Raw genomic sequence first — 16,079 nt, 5'->3', positions numbered from 1 at the left:
GTCAAACTCAAGGCTTTAATCAGCCCTGAATTTTTAGGGCCAAGATACTGTACACAGATTCCTGCAGTTCTAAGTAATGTTGAATTTCTAGACTGAGGAGAGTGAAAGGGAGTGACTTTTCTCATTTTTGAGACTATAGAAAAGCATTTTATTTTAATGTAATTGCAGGTAGATCTTTGGATGAGTTCTGAAGATGATTACCAGTTGATTTAGTTTGACCAGAGTGGAAGTCCAGAAAGCTGTTAAATCAGTTTTGGAACAAAAGAGAAAATGTTTACAAGGGTAAATAATGGGCAGATGAGGAAGATTCCACCTTAAGTTCAGTAAAGTACTTGGTAGCTAACTCTTTTAAAACTGTTTAAGAATATTGTTCGTGGAGAATTCAGTATCCCCACAGGAAGGGTCATCATTGGGAGCTGAATGACTTAAATTGTGCATGACATTGATCACTTCCTCCTCCTATCCCTTCTCTAGTGAGCGTAGCTTGTTTAGAACAGTTCTAATTTTTTGGTTTGATTTTTGTCAGTGGTGGTGGTGGTGGTTCTGAGGGATTTTTTTGAACATGTGTAAGCCTGGTTAGGAGGACAAAACTCTGGTCTTTAGGATACAATGAGATTTTCTTGTTGCTCACTGTCTACAGTCCTAGGGTTGTTCTCCTTGTGGAAATTCAGATTTTTTTTCCCTCAGCTGAGAGCAGGAGACCAGGACAAGGGGATGCTGAGTTCAGGGGCTGTTACTGCAGAAGACAGTGACTCTGTCGGGGACTTAAGGAGTGTGAAATGTCCTTCTGACTGGGAAGTGCCAACCCTTTGGCATGGCTAAAATTTGTGGGACAGCAACTTGGTAGGTACTTCTATGGGGAGGTGTGAACCCAGCTTCATCTTCCCCTGTGTGGCTGAGGTCAGGGCCTTCAGCCTTATCCCAGACCAGACAGATGGCTCCTGGGCTGTGGTAAGCTCCTGCTGCTGCTCTTCATTTTTAATGAGAGGTCCCTTTCTTGTAAAGCCTGGAACAGACTTCACACAAAAATGCTGGTTTTGATGGATCAGCAGTTATCAGCAATGCCATTTTAACCATTGCTGATAACTCCATCTTGGTTGCCTTCAGACTCCTGCCGGTCAAACTCTGATGAGGAATGATAAGTAGAAACTGGAACTAACTAGTGAAATAGGAACAATGGTAGTAGAGTGTGGTGCTACCATGAGGAAAGTAATTGAATCCTTGGAAAGCCCTGGTTTTAAAATCTCAGCTGATCCCCTGCATTCAGCCTTAGGGTCGATACAATTCTCTTTGCCTAAAACCACATTTGTTTCAGATTGAATACTTTCCATATGGCTCTCTGGCTGGGCTGGTTCCTTTTGTATCCTTCATCCCTTGCAACTCTCTATTTTAATTGCAAATGAAAGCTGCAGCTTTGACTGGGGAAGCAGAGCTGTTGGGCTGCAGTGCTCTTACCAGAACATACAGGGCAACGTGCTTCCACTGCAGCCTGGAATAACTGCAGGCACCTGGGAGAGCATGGCTGGTTGAGGAGAGATGTTATTCCCCTTAGCCGGGGCTGGGATGCTCAGGAGAAATGTTGAGATCTGGGGATGTGGTGGCTGCCAGTGGCACATGGGCTTCATTGAGAACCTAAGGGAATGGGGTTGGCTCAGTTGGACAATCAGGAGCACAGGGAAACGTCTCTCAGCAGCCAGCTGCTTCTTGATGGGAGACTGCAAAAAGTCACTTCTTGGTGGGAGCAAAGCACATGTAGTGCTGTAATGCTGGGCAGCAGCTGCAGGCAGCTGATTGGGAGTTTTGTGTTGGACATGAGGAGAATATATGAAAAATATCATGGCAGCAGGACCAGGAAAGGGATCATACCCCTGTATTTGGACTGATGGCACTCAACTACTTTGAGTTCTGTGTCCAGTTTTGGGCCCCTCACTATAAGAAAGTTATTGAGGTGCTGGGGGAAGTCCAGAGAATGGCAGCAAGGCTGGGAAAGTTCAGGAGCACAGGTGTTATAAAGGAACGCTGAGGGAGCTGGAGTTGTTAAGCCTGGAGAAAAGGAGCAAAGGTCTCAGGGGAGACCTTGTTAATCTCTACAACTGCTTGAAAGGAGGTTGTAACATGGTGGTAGTCAATCTCTTCTCCCAAGCTGCAAGTGACAGAACAAGAGGAAATGGTCTCAAGTTGCCCAAAAGGATACTAGGATTTTTTTTTTCCACTGGAAGAGCTGTCAAGCCTTGAACCAGTGTGACTTCTTAAAAAAACTCTGCCAACTTGTCAGCAAATGTTAAAAAATACCCAACTTGCATGAGGTACCTTTTGCAGTGCTCAAGGGATCATATAATGGGAGTTTGGGAAGTCAGGAATGAAGGCATGTGCAGAACAGACATTTTAGATATGTGTCTGTTGGAGAACAGAACAATTAGAGATGGGTTTAGGAGAAAAGAACCTGCTTTTAATAGTAAAAAACTGTTTTGTGCTTAATTTTACACTGAACTTTAGCTCTTCCCAAAAAAATAATGTACCGGTGTGCCTGAAGTGGGGAAAAGGGGTTTAAAAAAAGAAAAAGGAAAATATTTAAACAGGAAAGCTACAAGACATCCCCAATTTCTGGCAGGAGTCCTTGTATTATGATATGTTTTCACTTTCAAGGTCTTGCACCAGTCTGTCTGAAGGGCCTGGGAAAAGGCACTGTTGAGTATTGTACATCCCGCTTGGAAAGCTTGTTGTTACTCCAATTTGGTTTTACAGAAACAATTAAAAAGCTGTAAAATTATGCCCTTTGTTCTGATCTTTATAGATGCGCGTCCAACAGACATATGTGGACTGCTGATATCATGTGCTCCATAGTAACTATCATGGGGTTTGTGTGTGTGTTTGCTTATTTTGTGAAGAGAAAGGCATGCCAAGCAGACCTCTGAGAGTGCGATCTCAGTCTCCAGACGGCAAATTACCTTTTCGGTGGAAACCACCTTATGGAGCAGGCTTCAGAGGTGCACCCAGCAGATCCCAAGGCTATCCCCGTGCATATGGAGAGAGCAACCGAAGGATGAGCTATGCTCCGATGCCACAAGAGCGACAAAACCAGGAAGCAAGAAAACTAGGTGAGTCAAATTTCCCTGATAGCAGCTGGCTTAGCTAGCACACTTCTATAGTCCCCTGCAGCTGCTAGGTGAGCACACATCACATGCTGTCCTAGGTATCAAAAACCCTTCTTCCTATAAATGAAAACACTTGTTATAATTGTGTTCCCTGTCTTAGCAGAGTGAGGGTATTATGTAGAGAATGGGGTAAAAATTGTAAGAGAACTTGATGCTATGTTAAAGAGACACCATGTGCAAGTTTGTCATATTAACATTAGAGGGAAAGGGTGGAGAGAAGAGCCATAGCTCAGATTCTGCTTGCATGTGGTGAGACCACTCTGAAATCCATTCTTTCTTATAAATGAAAAAGGTTAGAAGAAACCTTCTGTTTTTTTCCCTGCATGCACAGCCTCTGAATCAGTTCATGTGGTTTCACTGCCATCAAGGAGCTCACAAGGACGGAGCCAACCTGTCTACAGGTCATCTTTAACTAAAAGAAAAGTCACAGGTATGTTTCTTTCACATCTACTGTCAATGAGTGGAGACAATTGCATGCAAAGAAATAGCTTTGTGATTTTTACCTGAGAAGTCTTTTGGTGCTGGAGCTGCTAGGTTTTTCTCTTTGTGGTAAAGAGCTGGATGGATGTCTCTAATTCTCCAATTCAAGCAGGATTAATAAAACAATACAACTTTGTAACATGGTTGGTTGAGTTTCTGAGGTCCTGTTTGGTTTGTTTTTTTTTTTAATCTTCTCCTCTCTATCTACTGACAAATGTTATGCATTGTAGTAACTGCATGAGAAGACTTGATAGCCAGGTCCCCCAAAATGATATGCCTTCTTTCTCTCAGATAGATCTTTAAACCCCTTTTTGAAGGGTTGATTACCAGAAGCATCAACCCAGCAAAAGTTTTCACTTTCATTGGAAAGAAGTGATTGCATGCTGCTGCCATGGTTAAAAAGGATGACTGAGATCCTGAGTCATCTCCACGCCAGTGTGCTTTTTCACCCCCTCACACTGTGATGTGAATGGCATGAGAATGGCAAAGTGTTTAGGAGATTTTGATGGTGATAAACACCTATGCCAGAACTGAGAATTGTGGTTGAACTGTACTGAAATCCCATCTCACACCTTTTCCTTTCTCCTGCTCACTTTCTTTCTTCAGGTGCTCCCATTGCAAAACTTTATAAATAGGCCCCCTAAGCTACTTGTGAGTAGTAGATGGGTCCTCTTGGCCATTTTTATATAGTAGCTGTTTGGCATGGAAAACCTGGAACTGTCTGAAAACCCTGTGTGTTAAAAACCTGTTTGGAAGAGGGGAAATGTGCCTCCCTACTGCCTGCCATTTGTGCAGAGAGTGCTGGGTTTTGGGCTAATGCCCTTCTCTTGCTGAAGAGAAGGGCAATCTCTCCCTGAATTTCAGTCATATATGAGTAAGATCCCTAGAGAATGAGATCATCCTCCAGAGTTTACTGGCTTCTTTCCTTTCCTGAGACATCAATATTTTTTCCAATGTTACTTGTCTATAAAACTCTGTAAGGTCGTGCCTTGTACAGTCTGTGCCTTTGGGAGACTTGGAAATAGTTGCCATTACACTAGTAAGGAAAAGCAATAAATCTCTCATTAGTCGATAGACTAGACTAAAAGAGTAGATAGACTAGACTAAAAGAGTAGATAGACTAGACTAAAACAATGCTGATGGACAGATGGAAAAGGGAGCCTCATCAAAATTTAAGAACTCAGAATATCAAATTAGTTCACTTAATTTTAAAATTTTGTAAATTATTTGCAAAAGGTACTCTGATATGTCAAAACAGCCCACTTTAATGATTTATTTCTTTTTTTTTGTATACCATAAAAAAAATTAAAGCTGAATTCAAACAACCTGTTTGAAGCACTCAAAACCATAAAGTATAAACTGATTATCCCTTGTGAAAAAAGTTTTGAAGAAGGTTTTATTGCCCTTCAAAATGAAACCTGATTTTAAAATCGCAGGATTTTCTTTAAGACAAAATTTCTGCTCTCCAGGTACCTCTAGCAGTGCATTTACCAGAGATGGTGAATATCAGTATGTTAATAAAACATTTGCTGTGAGTAACAATTTGGGGATGAATAGAATATTGAAGGACTGTGGAATGTATTAGTACTGTGGTCTTGCAGGCAAACAGCTAACAAAAGAAACTATCTTTCCATGAAATACCATCAGTAATCAATGTAATTAGCTTTCTACTCCCACCTGTGTTTCTAAATCAACTGTGCTGTGTGAATATTATAGCATCAGTTGAAGACATTTGCTGGTTTTTAAGAGAACTCCAATGTTGTTAATGATACGCTGTTTTTTTTTTGCTTTTTCAGAGGAGGAAGAGGTGGAGGTGGCACAAGACGTAACTGTTCGAGTTATGTCCTCTCAGTCTGTGCTTGTTACTTGGACAGACCCACTATATGAAAAGAGGAAGGTTGCAGCAAATAGGTACTTAGCCCTGGGTTTTTTAATGGGTACTGAGGGGGAACTGCTGCCGACACTCTACTGAATGCTTTTGCATTTATTTAATGGCTTTTGGTTATGAGAATAATTTAGCTTGCCTCCTAGCACCCCGCTCGTTAGCTTTTAGAGATCTGTGAGAGTGTTGTACTACAGGGGTTTGCATCTCTTCTGAAGTGTTGCCAGCACCAGCTCTGGTATTTGGCTGTTCCAGTGTTGGTGTATCACCACAGCCAGCAAATCCCCAAAGATGCATGGGCAAAGAAGGAGCAGGGGACAAGGCACAGCCCACAGAGGTGAGGTGTTGAGTTGAGTTGTCAAAACAGACTACAGCTTTGAGATGACCATGCTGTGTGTGGTGGAGTGGGAAAAACACACCACTGCAGTGGGAAAGACACCCATCATTGCACCCTGCATCCTCTGAGCCTCCAGAAACCCCATGCAGCTGAGGCTGAGCAGGCTGAGGCTCCTGTGAGTGAGAGCTTGGCTTGTGGCAGCATGCTGCAGCAGCTGGAGACCCAAACAAACAAGGAAATGGGCTGGAAACTGCCAAAGATTTGAAAGCACTGGATTGTGTTGCTCAGCCTGGGAACACTGAAGAGCTGTGCAAACTGGTGCTGAAGTGTCCTGAGAGTCATAGTAGGAAAACTAGTAATTTTAGATGTTTTCTGTTTCTTTGTGGAAGCAGTTTTCTAGGCAGACAGGTGGGAACTGAGCCACTGGTGCTGCTCTGGGAGCAAGGGCCTGCCAGCAATCCAGCCATGCTCATGGCCATGGGGCCATCTTGAAGAGTCCATCCTTTGGGGTGAAAGCAATCACACTCCGTTAGAGGAAGGAAAAAACACGCAGGGTTTTGTTGCTGGTGCTTTGTTGTTTGCACTTTGGTAGGTTCCTCCCTAAGCCCCAGCAGGCTACTTGAGAGCAAAGCATCCCTGTCCCACTCTGGTTCTGCTAGTGCTAGGCTCCCACATGCTCACTTATCTTTTCCTGTGTTTCTGGTGCCAGGCAGTATAATGTTCGCTATCGGGAAAAGGGGGAATCGGCAAGGTGGGATTACAAGCAGGTGTCCAACCGGCGGGCACTGGTGGAGAACCTAATGCCAGACACTATGTACGAGTTTGCCATCCAAATCTTGGAGGGAGAAAAGGAAGGCAAATGGAGCGTGTCTGTTTACCAGCGGACCCCAGAGGCAGGTATGCATTCAAAAGGTCCTTGGGCTAACACAAGTCACAGGGTTTGAGCTGTGGAATAGGGCTGACTTGAGGGAAAGCCAAAATGAGCCAAGTGATTGCTTGGGGCAGCAGAGGGTTGAGAGTATGGGAAAGGTCTCAGTGCTGCTGCCTGCATCCCTGTGGTAGTGAAGCACACCAGGGGAGCATACCCAGCTGCTCTTGTGGTGCAAGGAGAACAAGGGAAGTGGCTTAGGCATTTTTGTGGGACGGTTCGACACCTTGGACCCCTGCAGCTAGACATGCTCCTTCCTTTGAGAAGAGCAACCTGACTTCCATTCCTCTTTGTGGACAGCAAATTTAAATCCTCCCTCCACCATGGAGAAGCTGTCAGGCCCCTTTGGTACAGAGAAGTGGTCCATAACAAACAAATTACCCTGTCATTCTGGCTAAGCCACAATAGCAGTCTTGTGCAGACTTCCTGTTCTTAAAATTATGGAATAAAATTTCACTATGGCAGTCTGAGAGAGAGAGATGTGACAGAGACAAGCATGGACATGAACCATGTGTACTGTTCACATTTACCTTTGAAGTAGCTGTGTAGGAATCTCTGCTATGGAGCAAAAGGTGTATGCTGTGTTGATTCTTGCTTGCCTCTTCTGTGTATGGCTGTTTCCCAGCTCCTGCCAGCGCACCTGAAAATTTGGATGTTTGGCCATTAAAGGGGAAACCAACCTCTGTAGCAGCATCCTGGGATGCTCTTCCAGAGAGCGAAGGAAAAGTCAAAGGTGAGTCTTCACTGTTGGTTTCTAACTGCCTCAAGGAGCTGTTGTTCTCAAAGGCAGACTGCTGCCCCTCAGTAAGCTGGAACCTTGGCTGTGCCAAGATTCTTTCACTTCATTAAACCCAAGCAAGATTTTCATGTTTCCAGCCCAGTGTCTCCACAATGCCACTGAGAAGCCACTGTCACTGTCTGCCTGGGATGTCACAGAGGTTCCTGGGGTATCATGCATGCACATTTTACCTCTTCTTCCATTAACAGGCAGGTCAAAATGAGGCTCAAGAAGGAAGTTTCCAGAAAGATTTAAAAGAATTAGTTGCAGAGGAAAAAGCTGGGTAGTTGCCAAGAAAGTGAGTGGGTTTATGTTGTGTTTTATTTCTAGTTTGTCATTAAAGGAAATCCTCAGCTTAAGAAGCAAACACAAACCTGATTTCAGAAGATCTCATGCATAAATCTTGTGTACTATAGTGTTATTGGACATAGTCATAAAGATAGTTTGCCAGTTGGCTAAGATTCGCATAGAATTAAAGAAAAAGAAAAAGCTCTTTCTGGGAATTTTTTTCTGTTTCCCTCTGAAAATGAGGCTGATTTTTTAGCTTCCTGTGCCTCAATGGTTAACAAGATTGTGTTCTCAAATTATGCAAGTTTTTGGAGGTCCCTTATCAGCCCTACAGCATCTCAGGGTTTGAAAAATCATTGGCCTGGAGGGAGGTACACCGTGTCTGCAAGACTTGCTTTATGTGTTCTTCAGGACAGTGGTGGAATTCCTTCCTTTTTTGAAGTCAGTATAAGTCTTGCCAATTACTTCAATGGAGCTGCAGTTGTGTCCAAGAATCATTATTTCTGTAAGAAGGGTCATGCAGGGACATTGTCTGATATTTCAAGTCTGCTCCTAATTTTGACTAATCTGTAGCCCTTTGTGCAGTTTTGTCTGCATTGTTATTAGATTATTCATCCAAGGCAATCATTTTAAAGATACCTAATATTTAAGGGCTGAATGCTTATACACATCTAATATATTGTTGTTTGAGAATGAAGTGTTACAGGAGATGTCTTATTTTCAAACTAAAAAAATGACAAGATATTTTTACTGGCTAAATAAAATCTATGAATTAGCATTTCATGGTCATTTTGATACCATGTGGTAATCAGGAATCTTTTGTCTTTTGATCCTTTTGTTTTTCAATCCTGCCTTTTTATGTATTTATACCACATATGAAAATAATGGGAAAAAATGTTCTCCAGTAGTCATTTAAGAGTTATCAGAAGCTACACCCGTGTCTCTGCCCTGAAAGCAACGCCTGTGTAAAAAGAAGGAAAAGAAAAATAATTCAAAGAAAAAGGATTCATGCCTTCTGATACCTTGATTTGTTTTTTCAGTGGAGCATTAGATGTATTTGCATATAAAATATGCAATTTTTTTCCTCAATTTTGTTGAACTGTGCATGGGTTATTTCTTAACACAATAAATATGGGCTCTCTTTCAGAAAAAAAAAAAAAGCCATTATGTTTTAGAGTTTTCTTATTGTGGCACTGTGGCTCCTCAGGTATAATTGTAGGTTTTTGTATAGGGAGAGAAAGCTGGCAGCCTATGAAATTTATTATCAGAACCCTGGTTTTGTCTGATACCTGTGCCTCTCATAGAGGATTTGAAAAGAAAACAGAGCTTACACATATCTGACATCTCACCTGCACTTCTTGGGAGTATAATGGGAAGATTCCTCTTCATGCCCAGAATTTTTCCTGTAGGGGTAAAATTTCTCTCAATACAGAAAGCTAAGACAGAGCACAGGTATCACAGTAATTTAAAACTTGAAGGTGAGAGTTGGATGAGTTTCAAAGAGCAGGATGAGTTTCAAAGTGGCAACCAGACCTCGCTTTGCTCTCTCTGCCATGGTGTTTGACCCTAGCTCTGGCTAAGCATAGTGTGTCACATCAGATTTTGTTGGACAGATGTGATGTTGCTGCCATTTGGCAAATTTGCAGTGCTGATATTTTCTGGTAGAAGTATCTCTTCTGAATAAGAACAAATATTCAACTTAACCTACATATATACGTGTATCTCTCTCTCATGTCTTTATACTCCAGCTGTTGACTCGGCGTGCATTGCCAGTGTATTAATTTTAGTAATGCACGTTCTAATTCATCCTACCCATACAGTCTGTCCGCTGGAAACAGGACTGTTTTCAGTTTCCTCCTTCCAACCGTCTGCCAAATCATTTCAGAATACATTCTTTCATACGCCCCGGCTCTCAAGCCATTTGGAGCAAAGTCCATCACCTACTCTGGAGCTACAACATCAGCCATAATAGATGGTCTGCAGGCTGGAGAGCGCTATATTTTCAAAATTCGTGCAGCAAACAGGAGGGGACCGGGTCCTCAGTCAAAAGCCTTCAGTGTCGCCATCCCAGCAGGTGAGCACCAAGCCATGAACCAATGCTGTAGTTCACCCACTCTTGCCTTGGTCCCAGTTGTGTTAATCTTACTGACTCAACTCCTCTGCACTCTGTCTGACCTGTGGGATTTGACTTCCTTGATATTGTTTTTTGCTTGCTCTTTTCATTATTATAGTGTCCAAATAAGTCTTTGTCACTCTGCAGCATGCAAAAGGTCATATTTTTGGACATTTTAGCCCCTTAAATAAATATGTGCCATAATCTATGACAACATTATGTGTTCTTCTTATCCAAAGGCCAAAGAATGCAATGCTCTGGGTTTTTGGCTGCTTTGTTCCTGACAGCTCCCACTCTTGAAAGTCACTTAGTGTGTTACTCAGATACTACTCCTTGTGTTTGGTTCTTGCCAAAAAGTTACTGTTGTAGGGACAGAATATTTGCTGGGTTAGCCAAAAAGGTAGGCCATAGCCTTGCATGGGATAATGCAGAACCATGCCATCAACATGACTAAATTCTGCTGAAGATTTGGTTTCCCTGAAAGGGTGTTGCAGTCCCTGATTTTAGATATTTGATTTTAATTGGTCTAGGTTTTACCCAAGCTACAGTAATTCCACATAGGTACCTTCCTACAACCCAAAACTTATCTTGGCTGGACTCCACAGCCTGGTTAATACAGAAATAACTATTTTCCCATATTCTCATAAGTTTTGTTCTTGCTACCTGGGTGTTTTCTGCTTTTGGACAGTTTTTGTGAATATTCTATTGTTGTGAATAAACACTTTTCTTTTTGCCTCTAGCTGCTCATGAGGATTCAGTTGCTCAGCAAAAGACAAATATCCAAGATAATTCAGAGGCTAAAAAGACTGGGAATGCTGGCTCATCTCCTTCTCAAAGTTCTTCTGTTTCTTCAAAAGCCCAGCTGTCACCTTCTTCTAAGCAGCTGTCTGTTCATTCACCTAGCGTTAGCAATAAAAACAGTCTTCTTTCTGAATATAAGAACAAAATCTTGACTCGAGGGGTCCTAAGTAAATCTCAGTTACCTTCTAGAAAAACAGGAGAGCTGGAACCTGACCTCCAGTCCACTGAGGTGACAGATGAACGTGATTCCTCCCAGGAAGCTACAACATCACCGCCAAAAGCCCAGGACCAGAGGAGGAATGTTAAACCCTTGTCTCCTAGTCGGCCAATCCACCCTGTCCTTGCCTCAGGGAGGATGTCTGTTCGAACCCACACATCAGAGGTGTCAAGCCAGATGAGCACAGAGGAACGTGAGCCACCAGCACTGTTACCGTCATCAGCACAACACTCTTCTGCCTCATCCGTTACCAGACACACAGATAATGAAACCAAGCAATCAAGGCAAAGCAACAACAATGTGCCTTCTAAGACCTCTTCCCAGCCTCTGCCCTCCAAAAGTAATGGTCTTGTGAGTAAAGTGGAAGGGAAGCCTGACCCCATGCTGGTGAAAGTGCCTTCTAAAGCTTCAGAGCCTGGTCGCCAGGCCTTGCCATCAAATCGGCAGTCTGCTGTCTCTCATGAGGGCGTCTCAGGCCATCGCAGTAGGTCTGGCTCTCTAGGTCGTTCACACCAACCTGCTTCCAAATCAGCAGGTTCCCATGCTCATAATAGCCATAATGAGTTTGACAGTGAAGAAGCAGAGGACAGAGCAGGACAGCCAAGTTCTAGGTCACAGCAAACAAGGCTATCCTCAGGCTCCAGTTCCCGCACATGGAAGGATTCAAAATCAGCTGTGGCAGCAGTCTCATCAGGATCTGCTGTTCATGGTTATACTTCACCTCATTCTCAGTCCTCCACCAGTGCCAAATCCAAGGGAAAGGATGTTGATAAGAGTTATAGGGAGGACTCACAGGATGAAAACCCCTTATTTCCTTCTTTGCCCTCTTCCAGGCAGTCTTCTTCAGCAATCTATTCCAAGAGAAGAAATCCTCAGGTCGGTCCTGATTCTCGCTCCAGAGAGACACATGGTGAAAAATCACCCCACTCTGACTCAGAAGAGCAACAAAGTCAAACAGCTGCTCCAGAAAAGCATTCTCTTTTTCAGTCTTCTCTTTCCAAATCCAAACCTGAAGAGCAGGGCAATCGAGAAGTAAAAGAAACACTTGCTCGATCAAAACCCAGCGAGTCTTTGCCTAGAAGAACACTCTCTTCTCGTCTTCCAGTGGAGAAGACCTCCCACTCAGAGCCTCCACAGAGAGCACAAACCAGTCCTTCCATACTGCATTCAAGAGGCCGTCGCCTCCCATCTCACCGTGCAGTCTCATCCCAAAGTAATGAAGAGTTGCAGGAAGAGTATGATGAGGATGAAACAGGGGGCAGTGACAGAGCAAGCAGGCACTCTGTGTTTCTTAAAGAGGTGTCCTCTTCTAGGGGATTATCTGCTTCTTTCTCTCAGGGAAGCTCAAGTTCATCTCAATCAAAGCAGCAGCCGCCAGGTTCTCAGGTACCTTCCTACAAACCAAAACACACTCAGCCAGACTCCAGTTCTGCCAGTGACACAGCAAAGGACAACCAGTATAATCAAAGGCTGTCACACACTTCGAGACAAACTCGTCCTTCATTACCTACTCGCTCAGGAACTGCTACAAGAACAGTGTCCCAGACAGAGAAAAAAAAGGGCCTGTTACCCTCAAAAATGTCTAACACTGAACTTCCTCAAAAAGTTCCTTCCCCCTCTTCATCTAAATCTCATCAGTCAGTTTCTAATGAAGAGGATGATTATTACAGTGAATATGATCAGAAAGAAATGGAAGAGAAACCCACATCTTTGGCAGCAAAATGGTCCCCTTCTGTTTCTAGAGGTAACAAAAATGCAAAAGAAGACACTGCTAGCAATAAAAGAAAATCTATGGACACTCTTCTAACTCACAAAATAAGTTCTGAAGAAGAAGAGATGGAAAAACCTTCAATATTAAAAATGTCTTCTCCTGAATCACCAAGAAGCTCTGCCATAGCATCACAGATTACTCAGTCCTCTAACAAACATACCCCATCTAAACCAAGCTTTGTCTGGCCACGTTCTTCTGCATCTACCACCACACACACTATTTCTCCAGCAGTTTCTTCCACTTTGTCTCCTCGTCAGCGACTACTGAACTCCAGGCTAGGGAGCCCTTCTCAGCGCCAATTTGTCAGGCCTCCTCATAGACCAGGTATCCTGCCTTTGTTGTATTAACATCACTAACTGGGTTTTTCCTAAGATCAGCAGTTAGATGAAAAGTCCTCCAGCAGGATGCAGGTTCAGTTATTTAGTATAATGTGTTGCTTTTTATTGTGGTGGTTGCCGGGAAGCCCAGTTCTTGAGGACATTGCCTTTTGGTGTAATGTTGTGCCCCAGACCCTTTCTCCTGTGGTCTGATCTGCACAGGATCCCGTGATCCACAAAGAGGGTGACAGGTGCTAAATTGGAAAAGTTCCTTATTGAGCAATGACTTCACCAAATGCTCATTGAAAGCCCATTTGTACTCAGAACATGCCAGCCTCTCAGGTACATAGCTCTTCATCATGGATTGCTAAAATACCTTCCTAGGTTCCATAGTACCACATTGCCCATGCCTAGACTGTGAAGTGTTTCCTCATGGTTTCTTTGATGAATTTTTAAGCCACTTTTCTCTTTTTTCTAAGTGACAGCTCAGGGTTGCCCATACCTGTTGAGGACTGTGCCCATCACAGCCAGGCCACCTTTATGGCTGTGATTTACCCCAAAAGTTAGAGACTTGTTTCTGACAGAATATCTGCAGACCTGGGTAGTAGAATAGAGGGCGGACTACACATCAAGGTATTTATTCCTCATGTCACCCATGAAAATCCCTGACAGCCTCAGTGACTGCTAGGTAGAAATACCTTTTCTCTCTCCAAGGCATGGACATCCAAAATAGTATTTAGTGACCTGAATTTTTTAGTAAATACCTTCTGTGTTATCTGTAGGTAGTAATGGTTCAAAGTGGCCTCCCTATTACACAATGAGGACTGTGCAGCTGGGCTGTTGCATTTGATATGCTTTAGTCAGACTCAGTGTTGTGTAGAGAGTCACCAGCTTAAAGAGCTTTAAGATAGGAGCAGACCTTGAATAATACCATGGGGAATGAGATGTATGGCATGAAAAAAATAACAGATTTCTGTATGGAGGTTATTTAAGGTTACTACTAGCAATGCAATTGTGAAGTTACAACCAACAAGTGTTCAGTTAATTTTTTTCCCAGTCTGTATTTTTTTCCTATTATATTTTTTCTGGAGGCAAGTGTCTGAGATAAGATGTGAAAGTTGCTGCCCTTTCAGATCTGGGGGGCCAACAGCTCAGTGCTACTGCTTCTCCACTTCTGACATGAGTGTACTACTGTTTAGCAGTGTTTTTTCAGCTAAAGGAGATTCCTTCATTTTCCAGGTTAAAAATATAGGAGTAGAGATAATTCCTATGCTCTCTCCTTTCAATTTGTCACTACAGCTTTGTTTAAGGATAGGATTGAACAAGTGGTTGTGTTTAATAATGGTTTCTTCCTTCAACCCACTTCTGAAAGATCACTTACAAAGCTCACAAATATTTTAATGACTGTAGTGCCATGAAGAAATGTTGCCCTGCTTTCTTAAATAAAATAAAAAAAAACATAGAGAGACCAAATAAACAAGATAGAGATGAACAATGAGTTTTTAACCTCTTCAGAAAAACAGTTTCAGATTCTTGTGTCAGTTGCAAAAATCTGACAGTGTCACAACAGTTGGTCCAAGAAGCGGAGTGCCTGGTTTGTGGAGTGTGATGAGGCCTCTTTCTGTTCTTGTTTATACTCAGATCAGCCAGAAAATGCATTTACTTGCAATTTAAAATATGACTTGTAGACTACACAGCTTTCTTCAGAATAGTGTGTTTTCTTCCCTGTTTCAGGTTATAATGGCAGACCAAATCTTACAACGAAAAATGGAAATGGAAATGGAAAAGTAATTGCTGGTAATAATGGAAAACCAAGTGGACAGAAAGTAATCAATGGCCCTCAAGGAGCAAAGTGGGTAGGGTGACCTTCTCTCTAGATTCAAGATGTTTTGGCCTTTTATTATAATTGTATTTTCATTAAGAAAAGACAGGCATGCAGTGTCCTTAGTCAATACAGCTTTAAAGTGAAGCTATACTTAGTGATTTAGTTTCCACTGTTCCACTGAAATCTAATGACAAATTCTGGGTTTTGTTATTTTAACATTTTAAATTTACAGCCTGATGGGTTGAATTTTAAACTATAACATTACTCCTATAAAATTTAGAGAAACATTTTTTCATCAAAGTCAATGAGATTTGTGCTCTCAGTGACTCGAGGACTCTTTACACAGCGGGCTGTTGTCTGCTGTGCACTGTGAGTGGAGACTGCCTGGAATAGCTGCTGTGAAAGATGTGTTCAGCAATGCTCCTCCCAGACTTGCACCTCAGGTAGAAGCTCCTGAGCAAGACTTCTGAAATAAAAAGTGCCTCCATAACTGTCATGATGCTTTAAATGCACTTATGTAGGTTTTTGTTTCCTTGTGTTTCCAGAGGTATATGCAGAAGGGCTCAGATGCCATTGATAGGAAAGCCCCACAAGCTGCATACATACCCACACATTGTCTTTTAACATCCTTTACAATGAGTTTTTAACCAAGGAAAGCAAGGGAAGGAACTGGTGCTTCCTGCATGTTTTCCCAAGTGCTGAGGAGTAGGATTCTGTGATCAGCCTCCCTGGCATCAGCAGAGCTGCTTGCACATGGCATGGCACATAAAGACGTTTATTTTATGGCCACTTCAATCTTACAATTTTCATTAGAGGAACATTAAAAAGTGCATCAGGTGTGTCACATTCAAGAGAGGCATTTTGAGAAGCATGCCCAAAGTCCTTCAAATGGATTCCAGAAAGTGGGCTAGGAAAGGTCCTTGGAATGCCATGGGACATTTCTCTCCCTCTTGAGGGGAAGGCATTGCTGCTAGCAGGATGAACACCTTGCAAAGCAAGAGGATCTATGCCAAATCTGATGCCTGGAGGGCTTCAGAGACTGATCTCATCATCTGCTGTCCTTCCTGCTGCAGTCTTTTTCTCAGCACCAGATGTAAGTCTGTCTTGCCAACCTGGAATTGCTGTTTCTGTCTCCTTCCCAGTTTCCTCACAGTACTTAACACCTTTTGCATTTTTGTGTGCTGTGG

General features: G+C 42.7%; 1 protein-coding gene across 2 annotated transcripts in view; it reads left to right on the top strand.

Moving 5' to 3' along the window:
* The window catches only part of FNDC1 (fibronectin type III domain containing 1), a 62,960-nt gene that overhangs the window by 20,146 nt on the left and 26,735 nt on the right, over positions 1 to 16,079 (top strand). For both annotated transcript variants that reach the window (XM_038133185.1, XM_038133186.1), the window contains exons 2-9: positions 2,889 to 3,098; positions 3,487 to 3,585; positions 5,432 to 5,546; positions 6,564 to 6,751; positions 7,408 to 7,515; positions 9,734 to 9,922; positions 10,702 to 13,074; positions 14,802 to 14,923. In XM_038133185.1, the coding sequence (XP_037989113.1) occupies positions 2,889 to 3,098; positions 3,487 to 3,585; positions 5,432 to 5,546; positions 6,564 to 6,751; positions 7,408 to 7,515; positions 9,734 to 9,922; positions 10,702 to 13,074; positions 14,802 to 14,923 (3,404 nt within the window). The remainder of the gene's footprint in view (positions 1 to 2,888; positions 3,099 to 3,486; positions 3,586 to 5,431; positions 5,547 to 6,563; positions 6,752 to 7,407; positions 7,516 to 9,733; positions 9,923 to 10,701; positions 13,075 to 14,801; positions 14,924 to 16,079) is intronic.

Source organism: Motacilla alba, chromosome 3 (assembly GCF_015832195.1).
Source record: "Motacilla alba alba isolate MOTALB_02 chromosome 3, Motacilla_alba_V1.0_pri, whole genome shotgun sequence".
In the NCBI taxonomy this organism is placed as follows: domain Eukaryota; kingdom Metazoa; phylum Chordata; class Aves; order Passeriformes; family Motacillidae; genus Motacilla; species Motacilla alba.
Note: the sequence above shows the minus strand (reverse complement) of the source record. Positions and strands in the feature narration are given on the sequence as shown.